Below are 18,991 nucleotides of genomic sequence, written 5' to 3' on the forward strand. Positions count from 1 at the left end.
GAAATAAGGTCAGTCGTTGCCAAGGACTGTGGGTGTCAGCAAACGGGGGGTGACTGCGTAATGGGCGCGGGGTGCCCTTCTGAATCAACGCGCACTTTCTGGAACTAGAAAGCAGTCGTGATGACTGCACACCTTTACGAATGTGCTGAACACCACTGAACTGTGCACTTTGGTGAATTTTATATGTATTTTACCACAAATTTAAACCTCCAGTGACACTGTGGAACTGTCCTAGAGAACAATCTGACAATTTGTAACAGGAGCTATAAAGTTAGTCAAGTACTTTGCAAATTCAGTCAGGAGATTATACTTAAAAAAGAACACTCAAAGTAGAAGCAGGAAATAATTTGAAATAAAAGATAATCATAGTCATGACTGCTAACGTAAGACACTGTGAAATAATTTAAACAATCAATTAAAGAGCAGAGCTAGGTGAACTATTCTTATTGCCTAAATACAATGGAATATATGTATATATCTTTATGTGTGTGTGTGTGTATATATATTTTAATGACAACTACATAACCATTTGATAAGTTAAAACGCATGTAAGAAATCAACCACAAAACAGTGCTCACACTGATTTCAACTCTATCTGTACATATTGAAAAGAGTTCAGAATAAGATTTTAAAACTCTTTTAAAAAGAGATTGTAGGGAATTCCCTGGCAGTCCAGAGCTTAGGGCTCCGTGCGCCCACCATACAGGGGCACAGGCACAGGCGTGGGCTTGGTCCCTGGCCGGCGAGCTAGGAACCTGCACACCACAGGACATGGCCAGGAAAAAGCTTGCAGAAAGTAGTGATTTTCCAGTCACAGCTACCCAAAGACTGGCTGGGAGCTAAAAGAGTGATAACAATTTTTACAGAAGAAACTATAAATAGAAGAAAATCTTGAGTGATCAAATTAAGATATTTTCTCTTAGGAAGATTCTGGCCTTACCATAAACCTCTCCCTGTTGAGCTAAAAAGTTTTGAAGCCAATCCTCCAACAAGATTTGGAGGAAATATTTTTTCACTGTATTTAAAATGTTAGCCATATCCTTGTACACAAAAACATTTTTTACATAATATTTCAGTCAAGATACATGGATAGGCTTTAAAACATCAAGGAAGGAAAGTCAATTAAATGTAAGCAAACTGTATGTTTGTACAGATGCAGAAATAGGAATAATCCTCATAAGAGCAATTTTAAAATGTAACACTGTGCAGGTCTCTTCATACGAACAACCTGTGTACAAGTAAATGCCTAAACACTGCTCTGGAGAGCTGCTGCCGTGAAGCCATCCTTAAAGGAAAACAAAGCTAACTGGAGCTCTCAGACAGCCTGTCCATTCAGAAGCTGAAGGGAGGAAGGTCTGAATAGCAGAGGCAGTGAAAAGGACAGTTTGAGAGAGCTGGCCTGTTCCTAATTCTGTCAGCTACCCAAAACTTTTCTTCTACAACTTGAAAATCTACCAATTAGAGAATTATGCAAATAAACAGGTATTTTCCACTTGTCATAACGATATCTCTGAAACAGTCAAGCAGTCAAACCTTCTTACCCAGTTCTATGACCCTGCTCCATTTCTTTTCAGTTCTCTCCTAAAACCTAAATGAAGCAAATCGCAGCGGGAAGAAATGGAAAAGCAAACAGCGTCGCGCCTTCCACCGCGCAGCCTCCATCGCTCCAGAACCCAGTTTCCAAGACTCGAGCTTCCCTCCCTTCTCATCAAAGTTCCAGTCACTAGCTGAACAGAATATTGTCTTTCCTCACTGCTCAAAAAATGCTTCCTTCATAAGAACTGACAGCATTTTAAAAAATCAACTCACCTAAATTTTTTTTTTAATACTGGAGAACAAAAGAAGCCTTTGAATGTGTTCTTTGGAATATGCAAAACCTACTTTTCTTTAAAATTTCACCACCATCATGCTTTCTCTTTATATGTGTAGAACTTTACCATACATTCGTCAGAGATTATCATAATGAAGATGCAGACTGAGCCTTGTAAATCAGTACATTTGAAGAAATCTTTTCAGCATAATGCTTATCAACTGCTTCTTACTTTGCTTCAGTTTATGGAAACCGCCAGCTCCATCCTTGGCAGCCTGTTCTGGAGCTCCTGCTTGAATCCTGGGCTCACTCCCCAAGTTAGGGCCTGGGATTAAACGCTGAAGAGGATTGGAAGGGTTCTGCTTTGAAGTTCTAGAGTTTCCATTGTGGTTTATATGAGAATCTAAGGCAAAAATAATCAAATTAAGGTCATATTTTGCAGAAAAATTTCATGAGACCTACTTGGGAAAAGTAAGACACACTGTTACCTGATACTGGGTTAGCAGGTAGGGTTTTTTTTTTTAAGCTTTGTTTTATTTCTTTAATCAAAGCTTATAACCAATGTGATTTTAGTTGTGTGATATTTACTGACCATTCCCAGGGAGATATATTTATTACTGATTACAAACTTATTCGCCAACAGTATATATGATTTTCCAGTCACTCACTCTCTGAGACCTCATGGACTAATGTAAAGCCAGTGATATCTGCATCTTCCCTCCAAATTCTAAATTGCTGTCAGAAATCGCCAAAATCCATAAGGCTTTTAGAATTTCTATTCCCAAAGCCATTTTCATCTACACAGTGACACAGCTCCTGATTCTTATTAGTATCTCCTGGATATATCTTTTCTTTCCTTCACTTCTCTTTTTAACTCATCAAAGAATTGATTTAGATCTTTATTACAATGAATTTTATTCATCTCAATTCTCACTTTAGGGGAACATTCCTGTCAAACTGAGTAGGTATTCAGCAGAAAACAAACAGAAAAGTTTAGAGTAGGGAGCTGAATACAGATGCATCTCTTAACTTTGAGGAGGCCTCTGGGAGATACACTTGAGCACATTCTGAGGAAGGTAAGTACATACACGCCAGCAATACTGAAAGGGAAGGTAGTCCAGGGTGGCAGAACAAGTGACTCTTCTGCTCTTAACAGTCCCTTAGACAAAGCTGACTTTGTAATGATTTCTCCCTGAGCGTTTATCAGTCATCTGACAGTACATAATGTTAACTAGAAGCATGAATGGCACTTCACTGCGCTCCTGAATGACAGGTTTCATTCCCTACGTAATAATACATAGCCAGTACATTGATTTGCAAATGGACTTTTAAGAATAAGACTTCATACCTGGAACCATGTTTGGGGAGAGAGGTTGTCCAGTTGGAAGATGGGAGATTACTTGATGACGTTCATATTGAGGGAAGGAAACGGGGGGTTTCTTTAAAGCTAAAAGAAAAAAAAAAAAAAGATCCATATTATTCCCAGTGATATTAGGGTTTATAAAACCAACCACCATGAATCTATTTACACTACATTAATCCTATGATGCTTATTCTAATTTTGTAGTCCTTAGAGTTGGTATATTAATAATTTATGGTTACTAATTGAAATATTGTACCATCCATAACAGATTTTGGTGATCAATAAATCTGACCAGAATACAAGACAGGAATTCTGTCTTGTTGACCACTACATTCTCAATACCTAGAATAGTGCCTGGCATATAACAGGAGCTCAATTAAAATTTGATGAATGAATAAATAAATGAATCTCTTCAGATACACTGAAAACTTGTTGGGATTCTCTTCTCCCATAAGAAATGAAGGCAACAGGCAAACAGGTTAATTATCGCTCATTGCACCACAACCTTGGGCAGCTTAATGTGACAGAAAGGCAGAGAACAAGATGAAAACTCCAGAGAAGGGAAACAGATAAAGAGGGGACAACTGAAAGTCATCCGTGGACTCCCAGACGTTCAAGCCGGATGTGGAAAAGGCAGAAGAACCAGAGATCAAATTGCCAACATCTGCTGGATCATGGAAAAAGCAAGAGAGTTCCAAAAACCCATCAACTTCTACTTTATTGACTACACCAAAGCCTTTGACTGTGTGGATCAAAACAAAGTGTGGGAAATTCTGAAAGAGATGGGAACACCAGACCACCGGACCTGCCTCCTGAGAAACCTGTATGCAGTTCAAGAAGCAACAGTTAGAACTGGACATGGAAAAACAGACTGGTTCCAAATCGACAAAGGAGTACGTCAAGGCTGTATATTGTCACCCTGCTTATTTAGCTTATATGCTGAGTACATCATGTGAAATGCTGGGCTGGATGAAGCACAAGGTGGAATCAAGATTGCTGGGAGAAATATGAATAGCAGATAACACCACCCTTATAGCAGAAAGTGAAGAAATAAAGAGCCTCTTGATGAAAGTGAAAGAGGAGAGTGAAAAAGTTGGCTTAAAACTCAACATTAAGAAAACTAAGATCATGGCATCTGATCCCATCACTTCATGGAAAATAGATGGGGAAACAGTGGAAATGGTGAAAGACTTTATTTTCTTGGGCTCCAAAATCACTGCAGATGGTGACTGCAACCATGAAATTAAAAAACGGTTGTTCCTTGGAAGAAAAGTTATGACCAACCTAGACAACATATTCTTATGGCAGAAAGTGAAGAGGAGCTAAAAAGCCTCTTGATGAAATTGAAAGAGGAGAGTGAAAAAGTTGGCTTAAAGCTCAACATTCAGAAAATGAAGATCATGGCATCTGGTCCCATCACTTTATGGGAAATAGATGGGGAAACAGTGGAAACAGTGTCAGACTTTATTTTTGGGGGCTCCAAAACCACTGCAGATGGTGACTGCCGCCATGAAATTAAAAGACGCTCACTCCAGTCAAGGCTATGGTTTTTCCTGTGGTCATGTATGGATGTGAGAGTTGGACTGTGAAGAAGGCTGAGCACCGAAGAATTGATGCTTGTGAACTGTGATGTTGGAGAAGACTCTTGAGAGTCCCTTGGACTGCAAGGAGATCTAACCAGTCCATTCTGAAGGAGATCAACCCTGGGATTTCTTTGGAAGGAATGATGCTAAAGCTGAAGCTCCAGTACTTTGGGCACCTCATGCAAAGAGTTGACTCATTGGAAAAGACTCTGATGCTGGGAGGGATTGGGGGCAGGAGGAGAAGGGGATGACAGGATGAGATGGCTGGATGGCATCACGGACTCGATGGACGTGAGTCTGAGTGAACTCCGGGAGATGGTGGTGGACAGGGAGGCCTGGCGTGCTGCGATTCATGGGGTCACAGACTCGGATACAACTGAGCGACTGAACTGAACTGAACTGACTGAGACAACATATTCAAAAGCAGAGACATTACTTTGCCGACAAAGGTCTGTCTAGTTAAAGCTATGGTTTTTCCAGTGGTCATGTATGGATGTGAGAGTTGGACCATAAAGAAGGCTGAGTGCCAAAGAATTGATGCTTTTGAACTGTGGTGTTGGACAAGACTCTTGAGAGTCCCTTGGACTGCAAGGAGATTCAACCAGTCAATCCTAAAGGAAATCAGTCCTGAATATTTATTGGAGGGACTGATGTTGAAGCAGAAACTCCAATACTTTGGCCACCTGATGTGAAGAACTGACTCACTGGAAAAGACACTGATGCTGGGAAAGACTGAATGTGGGAAGGGAAGGGGATGACAGAGGATGAGATGGCTGGATGGCATCACCAACTCAATGGACATGAGTTTGGGTAAACTCCGGGAGCTGGTGATGGACAGGGAGGCCTGGCGTGCTGCGGTACATGGGGTCGCAGAGGGTCAGACTCGACTGATAGACTAAACTGAACTGCTCTGTAAGATACAGTTAGTGGCCCATTTTATTCTTCTAAAACTTTGGTGTAGCAGATACGATGCTTCATGACCCTATTTTGTTATATTTTTCCTAGGCATAGCAGAAGATAAGCCTTCCTTATGGATATGGGCCATGAAACTGGGTTCCAGCTATGAGAATGTGAGTGAGATTAAATGTGCCACTTTTAGGTGTGCCAATAAAATCTCCTGTGCAAATCAACTACAATCTCTCTTCTCTTCTGCCACGAATTCGGAGGCTACCTATGAAGATGGTGGCATCAAATAATGTAAGAAGACAGCTTGGAGGAGAGCTGCAAAGAGAGTAATCCAACCTGCACCCGACTGCAAAGTGACCATCTACATAAACAAAACTTTATCGCTTTAAGCAACTGCAATTTGGACATTATTTGTTAATACACCACCGCCTTGTCAATCCCATCTAGTATATTTGGGTTATTTTAATAATCCTCAAAGTTTGTTTCAGTGACTGTATTTCATCATTTTTTTCATTATTTATTATGTATTTATTATTAAATAGATTTCTAAATTTAAGGGCCCAAGAAGCTTAAAATTCACCCTAATATAGCAACCCATCCAAAGTTACAGAAAGTTGAGGTTTTCTATATCCCACTGGGTGCCCATTTCCTTGTACCTATTCCAAGCTGCAATGCTCAACACCCACATCTGTACATAAGGCAACTGAATAGCAACAATCAGCCAACATCTTTAAAGAGCAGTACTTTGGAGGCCTAACAACACAATCTTGATTTGCTAACTGACTCTGAGGACACTAAGCATCTAGTAGAAATATTGGAAAGAGGAGTTAGTCACAATCTACAAATTTGTTGATCACTGTTGGACCCTAGCTGGCCTCAGTACTATATACACCAAAAGACAAGAGGGGGTACTTTCGAGATTAAACAAGAAGTGATCATACATGTTACATGTTCTTAGTTTATTTAATAATCCCTCCTGCTCAAGAACAAGCTGACTATTTAGAGGAGAAGCTATGCAAATTTAGTTAAGTAGAAAAAGCTGGATTAAGAAGAGCCTTTATATATGGATTTGCTACCTGGTTGGGCAACTATGCGGCCCAGCCTTTATACAACATCCGGAAGAGTTTAGAACCGACAGACAGGCGTATCTGCTGCTATGTCGGTTCACTTCCACTCCACAGCAATAAAGTGATCACAGCAATAAAGCGAGTCACAGGCATTTTTTTGGTTTCCTAGGACGTATAAAAGCTATGTCCACATAATACAGTAGTCTATCAAGTGGACAGTTGTGTTATGTCTAAAAAATCAATGGACACACCTTAATTTTAAAACACTTCATTGCTAAAAAACACTATCCGTTACCTGAGCCTTTAGCAAGTTGCAATCTTTTTGCAGGTGCAGGGTTTGAAATGTTGCAAGAGGTACCAAAAAGCAACACAGAGACACGAAGTGAGCAAAGGCTGTTGGGAAAATGGTACCCACAGACTTGCTTGACGCAGGGTCGCCACAAACATTCAATTTGTAAAAAGCACAGTCTTGAAGTGCAATAAAGCTAAGCACAATAAAGCGTGGTGTCTGTACTAGAAACCACACAGTCACCCCTCAGCATCCGTGGGGGACTAGTTCAGGACACCCTACCCCATGCTCAAGTCCCTTGGCTCTCTTTATCCACGGTCCTGTATCGGAGGGTTCACGCAACCAGAGCGTAGACAGTACACAGTCCGGGGCAGGGTGGCTCCACTGACGAGGAGTCTGAGGACCCAGCTGTGGTAGCACGGAGCCTCGTAAGTGCGACACGAGTACCACGTTTCCATAAAAGTTCAGAAAAGCAGAGAAGCGGGAAGAAATGTAAAATGAGCTGCAATTCCGCCACTTAAAGATGAGCACTGCTACCCTTTCAAGATTATCTGCTTTTTCTGTTCATTACACAATATACCTTAAAATTATGATACAATCATATATCCTATGTCATAATCGGGTTTGTTTACTATTTTATACATATTTTTCTGTGCCATCTCAATTTCTTCTATAACATTCCTAAATGGTATCATAGTACTGAATGAAAGCTTCCGACTTCATAGCTTTGATTTGAAGACCTGGGTGAAGGACCGCCACAGTGCGTCACAGCACCGTCTGCGTCCGCTGAGCTAACTGGCGGGCAGAGCTTTCACGGCTGAGGAAAGAGCAGCGCGTGTTCTGTGAATACGCTGGCTTCCACGCTCTTGCTCTGACTTCTTGTTTACTCTCCTAGAAAAGTTCCTTCAAAAAAAACTCCAGTCTTGCTTTTTTTTAGGGGAAAGGTGATTTATTTACACCCAAGACAAGATAGAGGCTTTCCCAGGAGCCAGAACTAATAGCTACAGTTAGTGGTACAAAAAAAAAGTGACGCTATAAAAAATTACTAGTGGACCTGGATGCTTAAACTAAGACTGCTGATCTTGCTCTGCAATTTTGTACAGAGCTCTTCAGACACTTTTTCTGTACGTATACAGGTATCTGATTCATTCACAAAGATGAGATTCTACTGTACTTGCTCCCTCGTAGCCTGCTTTTTTTCATGAAAACAAAAAAAAAAATCATAGATATATTGGGAATTCCCTGGCAGCCCAGTAGCCAGGACTCCACGCTTTCACTGCCGAGGGCCCAGGTTCAATGCCTGGTTGGGGAACTAAGATCCCACAAGCTACACAGTATGGCCAAAAACAATCATAGTTATACTTCAGTTCAGATCAGTTCAGTTGCTCAGCCGTGTCCGACTCTTTGCAACCCCATGAATCACAGCATGCCAGGCCTCCCTGTCCATCATCAACTCCTGGAGTTCACTCAGACTCACGTCCATCAAGTCCGTGATGCCATCCAGCCATCTCATCCTCTGTCGTCCCCTTCTCCTCCAGCCCCCAATCCCTCCCAGCATCAGGGTCTTTTCCAATGAGTCAACTCTTTGCATGAGGTGGCCAAAGGACTGGAGTTTCAGCTTTAGCATCATTCCTCCCAAAGAAATCCCAGGGCTGATCTTCAGAATGGAGTGGTTGGATCTCCTTGCAGTCCAAGGGACTCTCAAGAGTCTTCTCCAACACCACAGTTCAAAAGCATCAATTCTTCAGCGCTCAGCTTTCTTCACAGTCCAACTCTCACATCCATACATGACCACAGGAAAAACCATAGCCTTGACTAGACAGACCTTAGTTGGCGAAGTAATGTCTCTGCTTTTGGATATGCTATCTAGGTTGGTCATAACTTTTCTTCCAAGGAGTAAGCGTCTTAATTTCATGGCTACAGTCACCATCTGCAGTGATTTTGGAGCCCAGAAAAATAAAGTCTGACACTGTTTCCACTGTTTCCCCATCTATTTCCCATGAAGTGATGGGACCGGATGCCATAGTTACACTTATGTGTTAATAAAAACTAGTCAACGTCATTTTTTTTAGGACTATATACCAAATTTTATGGATAGAACACATTTAATGACCTAATAAGCTTCTCTGTAACATTTATATGGTTTTAAATTTATCATGATAAATAATTTTACGGTTAGCATTCTTGTATTTTATGGTGAGCATTCTTGTAACCAGATAGAGTAAATTCTTAGCTTCCCTGGTGGCTCAGAGGATAAAGCGTCTGCCTGCAATACAGGAGATCCAGGTTCAATCCCTGGATTGGGAAGATCCCCTGGAGAAGGAAATGGCAACTCACTCCAGTATTCTTGCCTGGAAAATCCCATGGATGGAGAAGCCTGGTAGGCTATGGTCCACGAGGTCACAAAGAGTCAGACACGACTGAGTGAATTCACTTTCATTAAGCACTAGGTCAATGACTATGTGTACTTCTTAAAAAAATTAAGAAAAACTAAATAAACGTGAGCTTGAAATAAATATGAGCTAAAGTAAGGGGAAAAAATCAGACACTGAAAGACTGCAAAGAATTACATATAATATTAAAGTTATGTTGTATATTACAATCCTTGGAGAAGGGAATGGCTACCCACTCCAGTATTCTGGCCTGGAGAATTCCATGGACTGCATGGTATGGGGTTGCAGAGTTGGACAGGATTGAGCAACTTTTACTTCGCTTCATACATTACAGTATATTTTACCCAGGACCTCTCCACTGGGGACCACTAAGAGCCAGGGGAAAATGCAGAAGGCAACAGAGAACTGCTGCTACCAGGTAATATCATTACTAACCACACTGCTAAAATAGACATCACTGACAAGACCATTATTACGGAAAATTACTAAAGATAAACAGAAAGCAAAGAGGAACCAAAGAGCCTCTTGATGAAAGTGAAAGAGGAGCGTGGAAAAAGTTGGTTTACCACTCAACATTCAAACAACTAAGATCATGGCATCCGGTCCCATCACTTCGTGGCAGAGAGATGGGGAAACATGGAAACGGTGGCAGACTATTTTTCGGCTGCAAAGTCACTGCAGACAGTGACGGCAGCCATGAAACTACAGACGCTCGCTCGCTGGAAGGAAAGCAAAGACCGACCTACACAGCAAATCCAAAAGCATCACTTTGCCCACAAAGGTCCGTCTAGTCAAGGCTATGGTTTTTCCAGTGGTCATGTGTGGATGTGAGCGTTGGACTGTGAAGAAAGCTGAGCACCAAAGAATTGATGCTTTTGAACTGTGGTGTTGGGGGAGACTCTTTAGAGTCCCTTGGACTGCAAGGAGATCCAACCAGTCCATCCTAAAGGAGATAAGCCCTGAATATTTACTGGAGGGACTGATGCTGAGGCTGAAGCTCTAATACTCTGACCACCTGATTTGAAGAGCTGACTCACTGGTAAAGACCGTGATGCTGGGAAAGACTGAAGGTGGGAGGAGAAGGGGATGACAGAGGGTGAGATGGCTGGATGGCACCACCTATTCAATGGAGATGAGTTTAAGTAAACTCCAGGAGATGAAGGGAGGGGAGCCTGGCGTGCTGCAGTCCATGGGGTCGCAAAGAGTCAGACACGACCGAGCGACTGAACAACACAAGAATGGTAAACTCGTGTAGCCGTGAAGACAGGATATGGAGCCCGGAGCAGACGCTTCTGTCCTGCCACTATGATGCTGGGTTTTGTAGTTTTTTAACAAAGGAGAGCTACTGATTTGGAAATTCAATCATTCAGCAGGAGTTATTTATTAAGTACCTACTATATCCTAGGGCGTCCTGGTGGCTCAGGGGTAAAGAGTCCCCTACCAAGGCAGAAGATGCAGGTTCAATCCCTGGGTCGGGAAGATCCCCTGGAGAAGGAAATGGCAGCCCACTCCAGGATTCTGGCCTGGGAAATCCCATGGACAGAGGACCCTGGCGGGCTACCGTCCATGGGGTTGCGGAAGAGTTGGAATGACTTAGCGGTGGACAACAGACCAAGTCATAAAACAACAAATGAACTAATAAGTATCTATAGCATATAGTGCAAATGTCAGAGGGAAATGTTGTGCATGAAGGGAAATAGGGACATGTGATTAAGGGCACGTAATGATGACCCTATATGCTAGGCAGCAGAAGACACACAGAGGCCAAGAACAGGCTCTCGGACTCTGCGGGAGAAGGCAAGGGCGGGATGATTTGAGAGAAAGCACTGGAACATGTATGCTACCACATGTGAAACCAATGGCCGGTGCAAGTTCGACGCCGGAAGCAGGACACGCAAAGCCGGTGCTCGGGACAACCCGGAGAGACGGGTGGGGAAGGGGCGGGGAGGGGGCTCAGGATGGAGGGACACAGGCCCCTGCGGGCGAGTCACATCAATGTGTGGCCAAAACCACCACAATGCTGTAGAGTAATTAGCCTCCAATTAAAATAAATAAATAAAATTTTTTAAAAAAGAGTGGTGGATGTTCTATTTTAGATGGCTTGGTCAGGGGAGGCCTTTCTGAAGGCCTCTTTGGGCAGAGGTGGGAGGGAAATGTGAAGACTGTCTCAAGCAGAGACCAGCAAGTGCTCAGGTCCTAAGGCAGAAGCACGTGCAGCGGCTCTGAGGAAACGCCGGGCCAGCCCCGAGAGGAGAGCACAGCGAGGCAGGCAGAGAGGAGAGCAGGGCCCGCGTGGAGCCGAGGGGCAGGAAGCAAGCGCCAGAGAGGGCCGCAGGGGCCGAGGGCTGGGATGGAGCTGGCAGCTTCAGAGGAAGCAGCAGCAGCCCTACTCAGCGCAGCAGCAGCCCCCGCTCTCCGATGCTTAGTGTGGACCAGGCTGTGATCTCATGTTGCTCTCAGAGCCATGTGAGGAGCTGGTGCCTTTCACAGATGAGAGACGGAAACTCAGACAGCGGAGAGAAACACATCTCCTACTCGACTTGAAAATTCACAGCAGCCCTTTCTGGAGAGCTGGCTGATGAGCTTACCAAGTAAGTGAAGTCGCTCAGGAGCGTCCAACTCTCTGTGACCCCATGGACTGCAGCCCACCAGGCTTCTCTGTCCATGGGGTTCTCCAGGCAAGAATCCTGGAGTGGGTTGCCATTTCCTTCTCCAGGGATCGTCCCAACCCAGGGATTGAACCCGGGTCTCCCGCATTACGGGCAGACACGTTCACCTCTAAGCCACCAGGGAAGCCCAAAAAGGAATAGGAAAAAAAAAGATTAACAGGAAGTTTAGGGTTAATCCTCCTCACCTTCTCTGCTAGCTCTCAGCTGCAGCCTCTACTCGGAGAATCAACAAGAAATTGGTCTTGCCTTTCACTCTCATTTCCTTATTGCAATGGCAGAGCAACAATCTTTAAAAGGTTCACACTCCTGGTCTCCTGACTGACTGGGCTTCACAGGCCAGTGCCTGTGACTATGCAGAAGGCATGGCACGAGGAAGCAGTGGTGCTCAGCTCCGGCACCACAACAGTTTCACAGCTATCTCCCTGACACACGCATCCCAGCTGGCTCAGGGGTAAAGAATCTGCCTACCAGTGTGGAAGACACGAGCTGGATCCCTGGGCTGGGAAGATCCCCTGGAGAAGGAAATGGCCGCCCACTCCAGGATTCTTGCCTGGGAAATCCCACGGACAGAGGAGCCTGGTGGGCTACAGTCCATGGAGTTGTGAAAGAGTCGGACACGACTTAGCAACTTATACCACAGCGCGGATATACTGAATGCAGGGATGGTCCCCAGGAAGCTGTGTCTATCAATAGCTCCAAAGGTGCTTCTAAAAAGACAGGACAGAAAGTGTGGGCTCTGGAGTTGGACCAGGGCTCAAATCACGGCTCTGCAATTTACTAACTCAAAGACTCAAGTGCCTGGTTTCCTAAAGCCTGAGGTTTCAGCTGAAAAAAAGGAATGATGCTATTTGCCCCACATGATTAAAGTGAAGGATAAGTCAGAATATTTGCTAGTAGATTATGACAGATGCCTGGAAAATAGTAGGTGTTCAACATATACTAAGTATTTAGAGTTGTCAAAGTTAAGCTTTATCATTAAAACGAAAAAAGAATCCGAGATTCAGGTTGAAGGAAACAAAAACATTTAAATGTAAAACTACCAGCCCTAATCAAATTATTGAGCCTCTTGATTACACAGTTTGCTCACACTTAGGAATCCTGACAAATGTTTACTTATAGTATGTTTTTAGAACTTCATGAAACTCTGATCAATAATTACCCATTAAAATAGTAATTCTGAAGCATGAACATTAAATACAAAACAATGATGTAACATCCTTATTTTGTTCCGTGTACATGAACAGATATAACATGCCTGTAACGGCTCAAATATTGGCCAGTGTCTAGTCAAGGCTATGGTTCTTCCTGTGGTCACGTATGGATGTGAGAGTTGGACTGTGAAGAAGGCTGAGTGCCGAAGAATTGATGCTTTTGAACTGTGGTGTTGCAGGAGACTCTTGAGAGTCCCTTGGACTGCAAGGAGATCCAACCACTCCATTCTGAAGATCAACCCTGGGATTTCCCTGGAAGGAATGATGCTAAAGCTGAAACTCCAGTCCTTTGGCCACCTCATGCAAAGAGTTGACTCATTGGAAAAGACTATGATGCTGGGAGGGATTGAGGGCAGGAGGAGAAGGGGACGACACAGGATGGGATGGCTGGATGGCATCACTGACGCGATGGACACGAGTCTGAGTAAACTCCGGGAGATGGTGATGGACAGGGAGGCCTGGCGTGCTGCGATTCATGGGGTCGCAAAGAGTCGGACACGACTGAGCGACTGAACTGAACTGAACTGAGGCCATCTCAGCCCTCTAAGAAATATATGTACATGTCTACAGAGACTAATAAAATGATGTTCTCATATGGCTCTATAGATCTGGTCTATGAACTGAAATTCTTTCACACTGAAAAATCCACTTATACAACTTGAAAAAGTAATATGAATTTCAATCTCAAAAACAACAAAATGATCTCTGTTCATTTCCAAGGCAAACCATTAAATATCACGATAATCCAAGTCTATGCCCCGACCAGTAATGCTGAAGAAGCTGAAGTTGAACAGCTCTATGAAGACCTACAAGACCCTCTAGAACAAACACCCCAAAAAGATGTCATTTTCATTATAGGGGACTGGAATGCAAAAGTAGGAAGTCAAGAAACACCTGGAGTAACAGGCAAATTTGGCCTTGGAATGCAGAATGAAGCAGGGCAAAGGCTAATAGAGTTCTGCCAAGAAAATGCACTGGTCATAGCGAACACCCTCTTCCAACAACACAAGAGAAGACTCTACACATGGACATCACCTGATGGTCAACACCAAAATCAGACTGATTATATTTTTTGCAGCCAAAGATAGAGAAGCCCTCTATGGTCAGCAAAAACAAGACCAGGAGCTGACTGTGGCTCAGATCATGAACTCCTTATCACCAAATTCAGACTTAAATTGAAGAAAGTAGGGAAAACTACTAGACCATTCAGGTATGACCTAAATCAAATCCCTTATGACTATACAGTGGAGGTGAGAAATAGATTTAAGGGACTAGATCCAATAGACAGAGTGCTTGATGAACTATGGATGGAGGTTCATGACATTGTACAGGAGACAGGGATCAAGACCATCCCTAAGAAAAATAAACGCAGAAAAGCAAAATGACTGTCTGAGGAGGCCTTACAAATAGCTGTGAAAAGAAGTGAAGCAAAAAGCAAAGGAGAAAAGGAAAGATATACCCATTTGAATGCCGAGTTCTAAAGAAGAGCAAGGAGAGATAAGAAAGCCTTCCTCAGTAATCAATGCAAAGAAATAGAGGAAAACAACAGAATGGGAAAGACTAGAGATCTCTTCAAGAAAATTAGAGATACCAAGGGAACATTTCATGCAAAGATGGGCTCGATAAAGGACAGAAATGGTATGGCCCTAACAGAAGTAGAAGATATTAAGAAGAGGTGGCAAGAATACACAGAAGAACTGTACAAAAAAGATCTTCACGACCCAGATAATCATGACGGTGTGATCACTCACCTAGAGCCAGACATCCTGGAATGTGAAGTCAAGTGGGCCTTAGAAAGCATCACTACGAACAAAGAGAGGAGAGGTGATGGAATTCCAGTTGAGCTGTTTCAAATCCTGAAAGATGATGCTGTGAAAGTGCTGCACTCAATATGCTAGCAAATTTGGAAAACTTGGCAGTGGCCACAGGACTGGAAAAGGTCAGTTTTCATTCCAATCCCAAAGAAAGGCAATGCAAAAGAATGCTCAAACTACCGCACAATTGCACTCATCTCACACGCTAGTAAAGTGATGCTCAAAATTCTCCAAGCCAGGCTTCAGCAATACGTGAACCGTGAACTTCCTGATGTTCAAGCTGGTTTTAGAAAAGGCAGAGGAACCAGAGATCAAATTGCTAACATCCGCTGGATCATCGAAAAAGCAAGAGTTCCAGAAAAACATCTATTTCTGCTTTATTGACTATGCCAAGGCCTTTGACTGTGTGGATCACAATAAACTGTGGAAAATTCGGAAAGAGATGGGAATACCAGACCACCTGACCTGCCTCTTGAGAAATCTGTATGCAGGTCAGGAAGCACCAGTTAGAACTGGACATGGAACAACAGACTGGTTCCAAATAGGAAAAGGAGTACATCAAGGCTGTATATTGTCACCGTGCCTGTTTAACTTATATGCAGAGTACATCATGAGAAATGCTGGGCTGGAAAGAGCACAAGCTGGAATCAAGATTGCCGGGAGAAATATCAATAACCTCAGATATGCAGATGACACCACCCTTATGGCAGAAAGTGAAGAGGAACTAAACAGCCTCTTGATGAAAGTGAAAGGAGAGAGTGAAAAAGTTGGCTTAAAGCTCAACATTCAGAAAACGAAGATCATGGCATCTGGTCCCATCACTTCATGGCAAATAGAGAGATGGGGAAACAGTGGAAACAGTGGCTGACTTTATTTTTGGGGGCTCCAAAATCACTGCAGATGGTGATTGCAGCCATGAAATTAAAAGACGCTTACTCCTTGGAAGAAAAGTTATGACCAACCTAGATAGCATATTCAAAAGCAGAGACATCACTTTGCCAACAAAGGTCCATCTAGTCAAGGCTATGGTTTTTCCTGTGGTCATGTATGGATGTGAGAGTTGGATTACAAAGACAGCTGAGTGTGGAAGAATTGATGCTTTTGAACTGTGGTGTTGGAGAAGACTCTTGGGAGTCCCTTGAATTTCGAGGAGATTCAACCAGTCCATCCTAAAGGAGATCAGTCCTGGGTCTTCATTGGAAGGACTGATGTTGAAGCTGAAACTCCAATACTGTGGCCACCTGATGTGAAGTGCTGACTCGCTGGACAAACCTTGATGCTGGGAAAGATTGAGGGCAGGAGGAGAAGGGGACAACAGAGGATGAGATGGTTGGATGGCATCACTGACTCAATGGACATGGGTTTGGGTGGACTCCGGGAGTTGGTGATGGACGGGGAGGCCTCGTGTGCTGCAGTTCATGGGGTCGCAAAGAGTCGGACACGACTGAGCGACTGAACTGAACTGAACGTTAATTTCTGCTGCTACCCATGACATAATAACTAGTATGGGCCTTACCCTCTCTCACATCCTGAACAATTCTTAATATAGTCAAAAGAGATAAGCCTGCTGTTTTCAGGTACTGGACAACCAGCAGTATAAAACCAAGCCTTGAAAGAAGGGATATCCATGAGGTGAACAGTCTCAGTGAGCAGAGGAGGCAGACTGGGTTGCTGAGTGGCTGGAGTCTGCAGGGCAAAACACTACAGAGAAAGGAGCGGTGTGCAGTGAGACGGGGACCAAATCAGCGGGATGCTCCCCTTGGGTCTCTGACCAAGGCCTGGGCTGTGACTACACAGTGTGAGACTCTATCGGACCCAACACACAGCGCCTGCTGCAGGGTTGGGAGCTGAACAAAACTAAAAGAGGTCACGGAGTGCTTGGAGCCACCGGACCTCTGAGCCATCACAGTGCAGGGCCTTCACTGAGCATCCTTCACATTCAAATGAGATGCTACAAGTCCTACTTTAAAAGTAGGGATCACAGCTCAGAGTGAAAAGCCATGTCCTCAAATAACAAGATCAACACTGACCTGCCCTTTTTCTCCTCTCAAATATCACTGTAATGATCGCTCTTTTTTTTAATGCTCTCTTTAATATTCTAAAAATATTTACTTTTTAAGTAGGTATTTCATAAAATTACCTTATGAAATTTTGAAACCAACATTCAAAAGGTTTTCAAAAGCTTATGTAATGGAAAGAAGCTTTTCTATCGCTGCCCTCAGTCTTTTTCCGCAGAAACAAAGCCAACGACCAGTTTCGATCAGCACTAACGAATAGGGTTTTCTGCAGTGATGGAAATGCCCCATACCCACGCTGATACAACAGCCAGGAGCCCCGGCGACTGTTAACTACTGGACGCGAAGCCAGCACGACCGAAGACGTGAGAGACAGAGGAAGTGAAAGCGCAGTTCACTCAGTAAAGTAAGTGAAGTCACTCAGGCGTGTCCGACTCTTTGCGACCCCAAACACTGTAGCCCACCAGGCTTCTACTGTCCATCGGATTCTCCAGGCAAGAATCCTGGAGTTGGTTGCCATTTCTGCCATCTCTTCCGGCAGCTCTTCCCGACCCAGGGATCAACCCCGGGGCTCCCGCACTGCAGGCAGACACTCCACCTCTGCGCCACCAGGGAAGCCCGTTACTCAGTCTACTGAACTTAAACAGCTACCTGTGATCAGCGGCTAGTGTGTTGGGCAGTGCAGATCTAGAGAATCCCCCGAGCGCAGTCTTCCAGGTTGGCTACACAATACAGTCGCTTATGAAGCGTTTAAACATTCAGAGCCCTAGCTGCATCTCACATCAAATACGCAATAAACATCTCTGGAGTGGGACTCAGATATTGGTCTTTTTTTTTTTTAACCTCACCATGATTCCAGTATATGGCCAAGGTAGAAGCCTTCTGTTCTAAAAAATAACTTATCTTATAAATAGAGTAGCTCTACCTAACATTAGAAAACCAAAAGGAGTTACTTTTCTTTATAAATTATTGAAGTAGAAAAGAACTTCCAACTGCTTAGGCACCTAAAGAATCTCTGCATCTTTAAGGCGTTTCCCCCAAAGTAAATCATTAGAGGTGATTTTTACTGAGTTTGAGTAAATTTTCAAGTAAGAAATAAGGTTTTCCTCTCTGTTAATATGCATAACATGGAAAAATATTTGCACTGCGTACTGTTAAGGAACTCTTAAGAGTCAGTACGGAAAACACCAACAATCCAATAGAAAAATGGGCAAAAATTATCACCACGCAAATCATAGAAGGCAACAAAAATGGCCAATACAAATATGAAGAGATGTTTAATGAAATTAATACCAAGACAAATTTAAGGTATCATTTCAGACTGGCAAAGAGTTTAAAGTATAGCAAACCCAAATATCAGCAAGGATGTGGATAACCGAAACTGTCACATGTCACTGGCAGAAATGTGAGCTGGTGTAAGAATGGTAAAGGTGAGGATACCCTGCGATGCGAGAATTTTCTTCTAGGGTCACATCCCTGTGCTGAGCTTTGCAGCCACTGTGCTGGGACCTGTTTACAGATTAACAGACTGCTGAGCTGTTGATCTCAACACTCAGTAACTGGGTAGGGCTCAGGACAGCCAGACCCCCAGGCCTGACCTCTAGACGACAACAGCCTCACCTTTTTATATCCATGTACTAATCAAGCTCTAGAAGCATCCCGACTCTCACGTGCACAGGAAAACACGCATCTAGGAATGCCCACTGTACTCTGTTTTAAACAACAAAAAACTGGAAGTGGCCTGTTCATTACACATGAATAGATGAATTATGGTGTATTTATACAGTGAAAGAATTATAACTGTTAAAAAGCCATAGGTATAATGCAGGCAAGTCTCAAAAGCAAAATACTGAGGCGAAGAAACAAGCTGC

General features: G+C 43.4%; 1 protein-coding gene across 3 annotated transcripts in view; it reads right to left on the reverse strand.

Annotated features, from left to right (window-relative positions):
* The window catches only part of CASC4 (cancer susceptibility candidate 4), an 87,394-nt gene that overhangs the window by 18,785 nt on the left and 49,618 nt on the right, over window positions 1–18,991 (reverse strand). For all 3 annotated transcript variants that reach the window (XM_018053827.1, XM_018053828.1, XM_018053826.1), the window contains exons 7-8: window positions 3,159–3,257; window positions 2,043–2,213 (exon numbers count right to left, since the gene is read on the reverse strand). In XM_018053827.1, the coding sequence (XP_017909316.1) occupies window positions 2,043–2,213; window positions 3,159–3,257 (270 nt within the window). The remainder of the gene's footprint in view (window positions 1–2,042; window positions 2,214–3,158; window positions 3,258–18,991) is intronic.

Source organism: Capra hircus, chromosome 10 (assembly GCF_001704415.2).
Source record: "Capra hircus breed San Clemente chromosome 10, ASM170441v1, whole genome shotgun sequence".
NCBI classification, from domain to species: domain Eukaryota; kingdom Metazoa; phylum Chordata; class Mammalia; order Artiodactyla; family Bovidae; genus Capra; species Capra hircus.